Raw genomic sequence first — 12,860 nt, 5'->3', positions numbered from 1 at the left:
TAAAACATTCATTTGCAATCCACTGTTACCTAAGCATGCTCCTCTGCAAAACCATAATGTACATGCCATTTTAAAGTTGAAGTAAACACATAAAGATGTGGAGATAATTCTTGACAAAAAGAGCCTGTGATATGTTTAGTTTTGTTGTTTGAACATGTTACAACAAAACTGGCATGTTTATAACATTTATGAGTTGTAATGCTCAGAAAGTAGCATTTATGTAAGGACAAACCACAACATTTCATCTGTGCTTTTGACTGTATAATAACTGTCTCTAATAATGATCTTCTGTTATAGGCCTATTGTTTGTTTTGAGCACCAAGCAACCATGATGCTGCAGGCACTGAAAACCATGGTCATTGGAAAGCATTGGCAGGTTCCTGCTGCATTTCGTTTCTTATGTTTGGAAGAGAACCAATAAAGTAGGGTAATTAAACACATTTATTCCTCAAATAATATCCACGTGCCATTGATGTTTCCGAGAGCTGTCCAAAGGTACACCATAAAAATTTACTCATTTTAGTTAGTGACCAAATAATGTGTATGTGTCACAATATGTTGCCAGAAGGAACGAAGGAGCCGTGGATAAACGAAACTGTCATTTATTAAATCCAACACACAGGCGAAATACACATTTCGAAGGGAAGGAAGACACACATACACAACTGGTAGACCCGACAAAGGAGGAATGCACAGACTAGGACTAAATAACTGGGATGAACACAGGTAAACAGAATGACTAATTAAAGATACAACAAGGACAGGAACAGGAGTGACCAAATAAGGGCACATGAGGGAGAAACACAAAGACACTCCATTCCTGACATTTCACCCCCCTCCCGGAAGGCACGTCCTCGCACAGTAGAACCAACATAGGGGGGGACGGGTGGGAACTGGGAGGAGGCTCAGAAGGAAGACGGACACCCGGGAGGCTGCCGGCAGACAGAGTCCAGGGAGTTGACAATGTAGGAAGGCCCCAAGGAGGAAACAGAAGGAGCCAGGGAGATGTCAGGAGGGACCTAGACCACAGATATAATGGCGACCCACAGTGGAGCTGATGGGGGGAGGATCCATGGAGGAGGAAGGGCTGATGACTCCAGGGGCTGACCAACAGCGGCAGAGCAGGTGGCGAAGGAGCCCGAGGTGGAGATGGAGATCTGATGAGCCATGGTGATGGGGAGGATCCGGAGGGCCGAAGTGGAGGAGATGGCTCTGGCGACTGAGGCAGAGCCAGAGGAGTGGAGTCCTGAGGTCATGGATAGTCGATGAGAGACCAAGGTGGAGCAAGAGGGATGGGGTAGCCCAGTGGAGCCAGTGGACTGATGGGACATGGAAGAGAGGAGGGAGCTAGCAGCCATGGTGGAGCTGCTGGGTCAATGGGCTGAGGTGGAGTCTGAGTCTCAGATGCTGGGGGCGGAGACCAGGGATTCTGCAGCCACTGTGACGATCGGACAGACCCTGGGAGTGGGCGGGCAGACAGAAACAATGGAGGGAGGAGAAAGGAGGAGCTTGAAGCAGGAGACGTCCAGCTGGACCCAGGCCACATCCATAATGACAGCCCAAGGTGGAGTTAATGGTGGGAGGAGCCATGGAGGAGGAATGGCTGCCAACTCCAGGGTGCCAACCAATGGTGGCGGAGGAGGAGCCCCAGGTGGAGAGCCAACGAGCCAGGGAGATGCTGAGGAACCTGGGGAGCCAGGGTAGAGCAGAGGGCTCCGGCGACCGAGGCAGAAGCAAAGATCCAGAGAGCCAAGGTGGAGCCACTGGGACTACGGGCTCAAGCGGTGTCCTGGCCTTGGAGGCTGGAGGCAGAGGTGAGGGAGACTCAGACCACTGCGATGCTGGAGGATGGCAGACCCGCGTGGCTCGCACCACATAGTTGGTGGGCTGAGGGCGAGCAGAGGGCCTGCCAGACAACAGCGGTGGAGGAGGCTGGAGCGGGTGGGCGATTGGGCATTTTGGAGGAGTGGCCATTGGAAGGCACATTCTAGGAGCAGGCACTGGAGGATTGGAAACCCCCTCAGGGCTGGACGTGGAAACCAATAACAAAAGGGGGGCTGGACGGGTAGACACGCAATTTACACTGTTTCGGTCAGGTCTTCTGTCACACTAAGCTGCCGGAAGGAACACGAAGCCAAGGATAATCGAAATAGTCTTTATTAATCCAACACAGAAGGAAATCCAACAGGGCGAACAGGAGAAAGACACACGTATGGAAATGGTAAACCTGACAAAACTGAACTAAAAGGACTAGGGTATTTAAAGGCAGTATAATGAGGAACATACAGGTGTGGGGAATCAATGAATAATCAAACTAAACAAGGGCAGAAAACAGACCAAATAAGGCAAAACAGGAACTGACACACATGAAAATAGGTCCAATCCTGACAGTCATATAACCCTCAGTTAACGTACATTTTTTAAACACACCAATAATAAATAAATTACAAAAGAAAAAAATAATATATGTTTTGTATACATTATATACATGTTGTGATGTCTAAATTCACTTTTAGCGATTAAATGATATAGTTAAATGATATATTAAATGACAAAATAATATAGAAATTGTATTTATTATTTTTACAGAACCCTGCACGGCTGTGCACGTAATATGCAGGGAGGGGGCCGGGGTGAATACAATGAGATACAATGGCCATGAATTTAGAATATGTTCTCTCAACTTATTAAATAATCCCCTCATTTTAGTTAAGTCTGGGCCATAGTATAGTAATTCATTCCCTCGTTAATTTTAATCATGACAATTAATTAACAAAATTAATAAAACAAGGAAACTAATTAGTACAACTTGGCCAGGATTTAACTAAAATGGAGAAACCAAATTAATAAAACATGGTTAATTATTTATTAACTTACTGATATTATCAATAATTGATTTTTTTATATCTAAAATTTAATATGCACCCCTAATAAAGATATCACTCCAGATGGGTCTGTAGTATGGAAAGAATTGCACCAAGAAGAAAAAAAAAAACTTGGTTAAAAAAATTATTTTCAGTTATTTGTTGTTCACTGGTTAAAACCGACACTTACACAAAGTAAGTTCTCAGTGTAATAACGATAACATGTCTTCCACAAGGCCTTAAAACTTGACAAGATGGTTTTAAAAACCACATACTATGGGCAACCATGACAGGGCAATCACACAACATTACAGCCCATGGTAGAAAAGTGCAACCTCCCTGCAAATAAATCTAGTGTGATGTTTGTAACCTCAGCCTGAACCATACTCTGGGAGGAATAGAAGAAAGTTCCTGATGGATTACTGAGCAGTGACCTTTAGGCACAAATGATGAATATATCTGAAGACATCTGTAGGACTCCAGATTCATAAGCAATGGCATTACTAACAGAAACCAGACACTAATGAGTGCATTATTATTTTAAAATACCAGCATCTAGATATATTGTCATTAACCAAGCTAAGCTGTGAGTGAAGTGATGAGTGTTGTGTGGGGAATTTTTAAATGTGTATTCAGAATCTGTTTCTTGGAAAGTTTCTTTTTTCATACAGATTAGCGACAGCTTGCATTCTTGATCATTTATAATAGTGACAAATGTGATTCATAAAACGCAGTGCAATGTGAATGCTGAGCATGAGATTTATGCAGTAGTGAGTTTATCACATGGCTAATAAGGTCACATCTGGTCACAGTTAAAAACAGCTTAATTAATGCATGCTGTAAAATTTTACAATGACACGACACTTTCGTGCATATTTCCTTTCATCCCTGTTAATAGCAGACACATATAGGTAACACTGCTTGTCCGCAACATCTGATGAAAACTGCATAAATTCTGCCCACTTTGGATGGTTAAAATAATACTTTGCTTGAAGCTGTTGTGTAATGCATGATAAAGGATTAACAATTTTATTTAAAATGCATTAAAAAACATTTTTCAACCATAATTGTAACCAAAGTTAAAAAGCGTTATACAAATGCACATTCCTTGTTGCAGCTATAATTGTTTTCTGTTTTGTTTTTGTCCTGTGTTTAAAATACATTATACTTTCTTAAAAAAAAAAATGAATAGATAAGTATTATGTATTATGATTAAACGTATTCATGCATTAAAAATATATTTGTAATGCATTATATATACAGACTTCAAAAGTGCTTAAAGATGATCTGTTTTAGATTTTCAACTTTGGATTTAAATTGTACGTGGAAATGTATTTATCTAGATCAAGAAAACATTATAGAGTGACATGGTGAGTTACAGATAGTGGCAGTTAGAAAGTGTCCATAACTGCCCAGCTACCTGTTATTAACCTGAGAATCTTGTTTACAGCTAGAATCATTCTATGCCAAAATAATGAAATTTTTTGCAGGCACAGCTTTGCTTTATATACAGATGATTATGCTTAAAGCTGGAGACCAGATTTAGATTAGTTGGGCTGAGGGTTGTACAGATAACAGAGAAACCAGTCAGGATATTATAATCATGCATATACACAACAACGCATACAAACCCACCCTATTATTCTAGGCTTTCCTGTAATAACCCTACACAATAATTTGCCATGTGTAAATCTATGAATAACTAGATATTACATGTCTAATTGCTATTTAACAGTGCCACTATTTTTTAATTCATTCAGCTCAATGCATAATATGACTTCTTATTGACTGTAGAAGCAAGATTCTCAAAAAAAATTCCTAACCCAAAGCGATTTAGATGATTCATAGCCCTGTCATGGGAGTTGCGAAAATTGTATTTTGACAGATGATTGTGGATTGCAGAGTAAAAAAAAAATAATAATAATTAAAAAAAAATTAATAATAAAAAATGAAAAAAGACCTGGACCGATAGAAACCCAGCTGGAGCAAAGCTTTCATTTTAATAGACATATAATAATGTGTAATATAAAGTGTTTTGTCATTGTTTTATACACAATACAAAAAAGTTTGGGGTCTACAGGAATATTTAGATGTTTTTAAAAGCAGTTTCTTATGCTCATTAAGCCTGCATTTATCTGATCACAAATACAGTAAAAACAGCTATATTGTAAATTAAATTGCAATTTATAACTTATAGGTAACTCTGAATATATATTAAACTTTAATTGATTTCTATTTAATTAAAACTAGTCCTTAACATTGATGTGGAAACCGTGATGTATTTGTAACATTATGAATGTCTTTCCTGTCATTTTTTATCAAATTAATGCATCACTACTGAATAATACTATTAATTTCTTTTTTCCACAATAAATAAATAAATAAAATAAAAATAACCCCAGACGTATGAATTATAATGTATCTCTATTCCCCTTTCTCTCTATTATAGTCATTACCCTCTTCTGAATGCTCTTAGCAACAGGTAAATTACATTTAATGGAAGCTTCTTAGGTATAGAATATGACTGCTGTTGTAATCTTAAATAGAAAATGTATTGCTCAAGGCCTTGCCATATGCAGTTTATTTAGCATGTGCTTGTGAGAAAGAAAAAGGGAGAGAGAGAAAGCTAGTGAGATGAAATTATGTGGGCCTGAAGTGATAGCTGATATCATCTAATCCAAGCGGTAAAATAAGAAGGGCCGGGCTCAGCTCCACAGCTGCCCAGAAGGAACACGTGGCATTTCTCAAATGAGGAAGAGAGCGAGAAATTGCTCATACAGCTCGCACATGGGAATGAAGGGAAATAAATTCTGACAAGAGAGTAAAAGGGGGCTATGAGTTTAACCATTCTTCCCACATCTGTTTATTTAGATAATAATCAGTTATTCAGTCATTCAGTTATTCTAAGTATTGCAGTGGCCAGCGTTTAGGCCCACAGTGATCATTTAAAATAAAGTGGCCCCATAACATATCAGGGGCCATGGACATAATGTACCAAAAGGGGAAATCATGCTAAAGTTTTTTTGCATTACCTGACTACAGTACATCGTTCTTTACGTCTCCATAACCAGAGAGGTCAGGGCAGGCTTTTTGCAAAAACTGGGGGCAGAGGGTCAAAGGATAGGGTTATTGCGGAGGCCTGCATGCCAATTTTGACACTTACCCTTTACCATCACAAAGTTACTAAAGGTTCGGCGAGCGTTTGTTATACAAGCTATGGCTCTTTGAAATACCAATATAGGGCCAGTATTACAAGGAGTTTGAAACAGGCTTCAGAAATCCAGAGAACATTTTCCCACCATAGCCACAGCTTGACAGGTGTGGTTATATTTTATTTGGCTGTGAATATTTTAAACTCTCTCAACTAATATGCTTTTAAAGTATTTGTTTAATGAATGCATCTTGCCAAAAATATCAACACATAGGCGAATTAACTATTATGAAAGAATAGCAGAGCAGTGCAATAATTGCATGTGGGTGTGGGAAACAACATGGGCCAATAATTTAGTGCAAGTTTTAAGAAATTACTCATCGGATTTATTTGTACACCTGACCTCATATCCAAAGTTTTAATTCTGAAAGAACAAGTCTTACATCTGTGTTTTTTGCATGACTTCAGCATTGCTCTTTGATTTCTAAAAATAATTAATGCCCATAAAAAATGTTTGTGTCTGCCACTCGTTTCTACTGTCAGGTTTTGTTGTGTCTCATGCAGTAAAATTCTTCCATGCTGCACTCCATGTTTGTTGGATTAAGGTCATGTCTGTGAGGGGTTATGTCTTTATTGGTTGGGCCCATATGCACACATGGCATTCTTCCTCTCTTTGCAATGGTATGACGGGCCCTTAGGCCTGAATAAATAGTCACTTATAGTATGGAAAGGCAAGGAGGCCATGTGTTGGAACAGCTGGTCTGTCTGTGTGTGTGTGTGTGTGTGTGTGCGCTGATCAGGGGAGATGACATGGCCATTGGTTCAAACAGGACTTGGCAAGATACCCGTCCTCCTATCTGGTGTCAGTCAGAAGATGGGATGGCAGCTGATGGCAGTGCTGGAATGGAATGAGAGTGAATGAGGTTTTTAGTCAACATCAACATCATCCCTGATTGTGATATTGATGTCTGGATTCCAGAGGAGGCTACACATAGATACAGATTATACTCCCTGAAAAGCTCAATGCCTTAGTGTTGGGTTCTGGCTTTGTATTATTCATGACAAAGAAAGGTTTTGAGAAAGGTACTGGTTTTGTCACATTTTGAAGCTTATTTCCCAATCGACTTCAGCAGCAGCTCATTTCTAAACAGTCCTGGACAACAGTATAGGCCAGCTGTCTGTATCTCTATCATGGCACTAACAACAGTTGTTGGTGTTTTTAGAGCCCCAATAAAACCAAAAGCAGCTGTGCTGTCACAACTTCCTGTAGGAATGTCATTATCATTTCGATTATAATTTGGAACCAATCCTATAAGAAACCGCTAAAAATCAATTAGGATCCAACTGTATAAACTGAAATGTCACTTTTCCCCCCATATAGGATAGTTCCAAAATATGTCAGAAATTCCATTAATAATACTTTAGTATTTACTTACAGTTTCTGAATGGAGCTAAAACTTGTGCAAGAAAAAAAAAAATTGATATAGCCATTTAACACTGTACAGCATCTTGTTGTCTTCGGAGCCATCTTTATTGTTTGGTTTCTGCGTTGTCTCTCTTGTTTGCACTACTTGTGTGAATCAGTGGGCAGGGCTAAACAGGAAGTGATGTAGAAGCGTGCATTGATTTTCTTTTGAGGAAGCACTGAAGCAGGGTTTAGCCATACTATTATGTCATAAAGTAGCACATTCCACAACCTGTCGTTTTGGCAGATTGACTCAAATATTAGCTGTTTTTGAAAAAATAATGTGAGTGCATTCTAACTGCAGCACGGGCGAGTTTTTGTTTGGGGTCATCCATCAGGGTCAGGAATTTGGCAACAGTGCCCCATGGATTATTGTAAAGAATCTGTTTCTAATTAACGCCTCCAAAAGTATAAGAAAGGTATTCTTAGATAAGAGCAAAAAATAAAAGCCATGCACATTCTTTTAGCCATATAAGGTGTTATTGAGTTTAAACCGTATTAAAATTCTAAACATAATCTGTGATTTTTACCTTTGTCTTAATGATTGCATGATAGCTGATAACATTTGAATACAGGAAAAAATATTAAGCAACAAACATTAACTTATATACTAATATATTAGAGTGTGGAATAAGAAATCATTTATGTTAATTTCAATTAACCTTTTAACTAATAATAATTAGTTCTTACAGGAACATACATATCTGTATAAGGGATTCAGTGTGCTTTGCTTTTGCGGTATCAACACGCATCAGCCCTCTGTTTAATTATTTTATAATGCCAGTGCAAAATATAGTTTGAAAGTGACAGTAAATACATTAACAATGTCACAAAAGATTATTTATATTTTAAATAAACGCTGTTTCGAAGGCTCTTACAAATTTTTTATTGATAAAATCCTGGAAAAAAACAATGGCTTTCACAAAAATAGTATGGAGCACAACAGTTTTAAACTTTGATAATAATTATAAATGTTTTCTTGAGCAGCAAATCATATTAGAATGATTTGTGAAGGATCATGTGACATTGAAGACTGGAGTACTGGCTGCTTAATGCAATTTAGCCATAACAAAAATAAATGTAATTTTATTAAAATATATATTTTTAATCTTCTAAATATTACATCCATAGTGCGCCTGAGAATACATTAAGAAATCTTACTGACTCAACAGATTATCTTGAAAAGCATTGATAAGCATTGAAAAGCAAGAAAGTTGCTGGTTGTTTGTTCCGATTCTTGCTAAACACCGAGTCTCTGTGATCAATATTCGTGCACAGTCACCAAATCAACTGTGGTGCTGCTCAAGAAGACGCGTCAGTCATATTCGACCGAGTCTGAGAAACGACAGAATAGTTGGTCTTTCTAACTCGTATTCTGCTCTGAGGTAATCCAAACCTTTTGGAGAGAGACCATTCCTGACCCATCATGCCCCACCCCCATTCTCCCTCCCCTAACTTGACGTCGAGATTTGCAACAACAAACGGTCTGACCAATAGGAATCTCCGAAACTTCCGCAGGAATAGAATGGATAAAGCTAAACTAGCGGGTCAGAAGGGGGCCAGTGTGTGAATTCGAATGCCGTGTTATTATCTGTTCGCGTCCCGATTCGTGCTTAATGACGGACGACAAGAGCCGAATTGATCAGCTCAGCCGGGGAAGCGTGACGTTAGTAGCTCGCGAGCGCATTCGGATGTGAGCGAGAGACACCAGAGGACGAGTTCGTGATCCTCTCTTCTGCCCACAAGAAAGACAAGAATCACCGCACTGTCATACGGACACAACCGGGAAGATGGAGTGAGCAACCCGTTTGCTGGAAATTGCACTTTTGTAATTCAGGCATCTTTTAAAAAAACTATGGATTACAGGAAAATGACTTTATAGATTCAACGCAATTGTGGAACAAACTTTTTCTTTTGGATGGACCTTGCAAAGATGATCTGAGCTGGGGGATTTTTTCCTTACTTGATGCAATGGAAATATGAAATATGCATGCTTTAAAACGGACCTGACGCCAGCCAAATGATCACAGACTTCGACATGGCAACTCGTGCAGGTTTGGTTCGTGGCGCGCGATCATTCACTTGGCCTTTCGCTTGTGTGTTGGTGTGTTTTAGTTGTTTTCCCATCGCCTCCTCCAACCGCCACGGCCGTCGGTTGATTTGCTGGCAAGCGATACTGAACTGCCAGTCGGAGCAGGAGTGTCATTACGCTTATGACCAGTATTTGCACGCATGTGACTCGATCCTGAGCGGCCAGAGGAAGAAGTGTCCCAGTCACTGCATCTCGTCGCTGGTGCAACTCAACCTGACCAAGAGCGGCCCGGCGCTGGAGGACTGCAGCTGCGCCTCGGACCCCCGCTGCCGGGAGATTAAACGAGCCATCGAGCCGTGCTTACCCAAAACCAGCAGCATGGGCTGCACCGAAGCCCGGCGCCAGTGCGAGAGGGACACCCAGTGCCGAAGCGCCATGGGCGATTATTTACTCCACTGCGGGAAACTCTTCAGTGGCTCCAGCTGCTCGAACCCGTGCCGCAATGTCATCGGGTACATGCGCAAACTTCCCAAAGCTCAACTTCTGGATTCTTGCGTCTGTGATGGTTTAGAGCGGACTGTCTGTGAGTTTATCAAAACTAGTATGAAAACGCTTTGCTTTGGCTCTCCCCCAGTGGATGAAGAAGGCTCCAGTGGGTTGGACGATGATGAACCCGATGATGAGGATTACCCAGAGCCAGAGTCCACGAGGAACACAGGTTCTGCTTTTGTGGCATGTTCTGTTTTGACTGTGGTGGCATCCATTTTGGCTCGAGTGCCGCTTCCTTGATCAATTTGAAGTTCGTTTTATGTCGTGCTGTTGTTTAAACATTTATTCCTTAAAACGGTCTAGTCTTTATTTTTATGTATCGCAAGCAATCCAATAGTGACTCTCATAATCAACTTTTATCAGGTGTTCAATAAGTGCTAAGGTGCTTGTTTTTTTTTTCTCTTCTACTAGTTAAAGTAGTTTTCCCAGTGTCTATCCCATTTTTTTTCTAGTAAACTTTATCTCACTAGTTACTTGTTAGTTACCTTTCACTGGTCATATAATGACAAGTCAGATCAGTATGCTGAAAATCTAAATAGAGTCTAGCATGTGCCAAATACTTTCTGAACCACAACTCTGCATGGAAGTTAATGGCAAAAATCAATTTCATACCAGTAACAATTGATTCGTTACTTGACATGACTCGGGATAGTGACTAGTAGCAAAATAATTAGGAATTACACTGAATTAATAAATACTATTTACTAAAGAATCCAGTGTTTTGAAGAAAATGTCATTGTTGAATTACTTGATAGAAAAAAAAGCACTAGTAACATAAAAATAAGAATTAGTGAGCTTTAAGGCGTACGTGTAAACACAGCTCGACATGATTTTGTTCCAAAGAGTACAAGTTAATCTTTGTGTGACACTGAGGTGCAGCTCTTATCCAGAAATTGTGACATTGTAAATGTGTTTTGATTCACCGGGCTGATGATTTACAGTTACAGATTCAGCGCAGGTGAACAATGCTTTGTCTAATGAAAGTTTTTAATTATCAAGCTCAATTTCTGATTCTGAAGTTAAAAGCAGGGATACAAAGTACTTTAGGTCAGTCAACTGCCTTAAACACCAGCTTGCCTATTTCAAGTGCTGTTTTGTAACAGACAAATGTATTTCCTTAAAGATATAGAAAAAGTTTATTTTGTTACCTAGACGTTTTAACCGTGAAAGTTGTAATTATAAAATTGTGCACTGCCAATATAAAACAAATTTTTAAAAAAAATATGTAAAGTATTTTTATAAAGTTGCAAATGATTTTGGATAAGTTCCTTCTGTAAAAATGTTTGGAATGCTGGAATGAATAAGGAGTAGATCTCTATTTTAGCTGGTAACATTTGATACATCTTATGAAAGTCCTAGAGCTTCAAGACAGCAAACTTTATTTTTTTTCTTAAAGTAACCTTCAAAATAAAGGGTGATGATTCCAGCTTTAAAGGGAAGTATTTTTTTTTTTGTGTGTGTGTTGTAATTATTTTTTTTTTTAAGATATTGTACAGTGTACAGATTGTCAGAGAATTTTTTAATTGTTATCTAAGATGAACTATTGACAAAAAATGTCTAAATGTCTAAATTCACTGTATGACTGCCTCAGTGATGTTCTTTTTATAGAAGGCATAAAAACAAAAGTACAACGACTTGAACCGAGTATGTGTAATTCTTTTTATGTTTGTCATATTTCATAGTGTCATTACAAAGTTTCACTGTATCGACCCCATGCATGGATTACGATGCTAAACCTAGATTATGTGAGCTAGCACAGGACATCTTTTCAGGAACAGATTAGGTATCACACACATAAGGAGCTTGAAGCGCTGACACACGACTTAGCAAACACAAGTGTTTGCTGAAGGCATAAACTCTGATATTTGGATATCTTTAGAATGTGAACACAAAAGCCCGAGTTGCTTTTCCCTGGGGTGTCCGTGTTGCATCTGGGCCAAGACAGACAGCGGTTTATTTATTTTTCAATCACTGTGTTTGTTTAAAGGCTCTTGTCTGCACGCCACTACTGTATAAAGCAGGACTTCTTCTAAATTAACAGAGAAACAGTAGCAGAACAACACAATCTGGGGCTTGATGGGTGCATATATGCGTATATTTTTGCATCCATGTAACTTTTTTAATCATGTTCATCTAGGCCTCTCTCTGTCTCTCAGCTGTCTCTCAGCTCCACGCTGTTAAAATCCTCCCACTCTTGTCACCAGGGTCTTCAAATGGCGGTGATGGTTGCAAAATGTTTAATTAGAGTGGGGAAAAGGGCCCTTCAGCCCACTGAATGGAGTAGAAGTCGAGTGGCACTTTTGTCATGGTAATGTTAAGCACATAATAGTTCACCAGCACAATGCCCAGGCACTTCATTCCTCTAGAGCTCACTGACACCTCTTCAGAGCCGAACCACAGGGTGGCATGTGGGAAAGATCCACTGCTCCCCGGTCCACATACTCTGTGCAGTCCCCACTGCTGCTTATGTACTTCATCGTCTTTGGGGGGTAATCGAAGACCACGTTGTTTCCCATCTTGCACTCGGTTTCAGTCCATGCAATAGAGCCCAGCATGTGTCATATGAAATAATAAAAGAGCACTCAGAATGGCCAATAGCATGGAACAATTGAAATCGAGCATCTAAACTAGTCGTAGACTACAGCCATGGAAGTGTATTTCAGAATAATGCGTTTTCAGCTGATGCCTGCAGATACGAAGTCTGATTTTAGACAATACAAGAAAGGAAGTGTTTCAGAATGTTGAATTAGGATAAAAAAATATATATATATTATTGTTATTATTATTATATTTCTACAT

At 39.5% G+C, this 12,860-nt stretch overlaps 1 protein-coding gene across 1 annotated transcript; it reads left to right on the top strand.

Moving 5' to 3' along the window:
- Positions 1-8,955: 8,955 nt before the first annotated feature.
- LOC113078853 (growth arrest-specific protein 1-like) lies at positions 8,956-11,695 on the top strand. Its single transcript, XM_026251164.1, has one exon. It carries the CDS (start codon positions 9,501-9,503, stop codon positions 10,299-10,301), a length of 801 nt encoding a protein of 266 aa, XP_026106949.1. The 5' UTR covers positions 8,956-9,500; the 3' UTR covers positions 10,302-11,695.
- The last annotated feature ends 1,165 nt before the right edge of the window (positions 11,696-12,860 follow it).

Source organism: Carassius auratus, chromosome 5 (genome assembly GCF_003368295.1).
Source record: "Carassius auratus strain Wakin chromosome 5, ASM336829v1, whole genome shotgun sequence".
NCBI classification, from domain to species: domain Eukaryota; kingdom Metazoa; phylum Chordata; class Actinopteri; order Cypriniformes; family Cyprinidae; genus Carassius; species Carassius auratus.
This window is presented reverse-complemented; position numbering and strand designations above follow the sequence as displayed.

Coding starts and splice junctions, on each gene's coding strand:
- LOC113078853 (XM_026251164.1), top strand. CDS start 9,501: ATGATCACAGACTTCGACATGGCAACTCGTGCAGGTTTGGTTCGTGGC.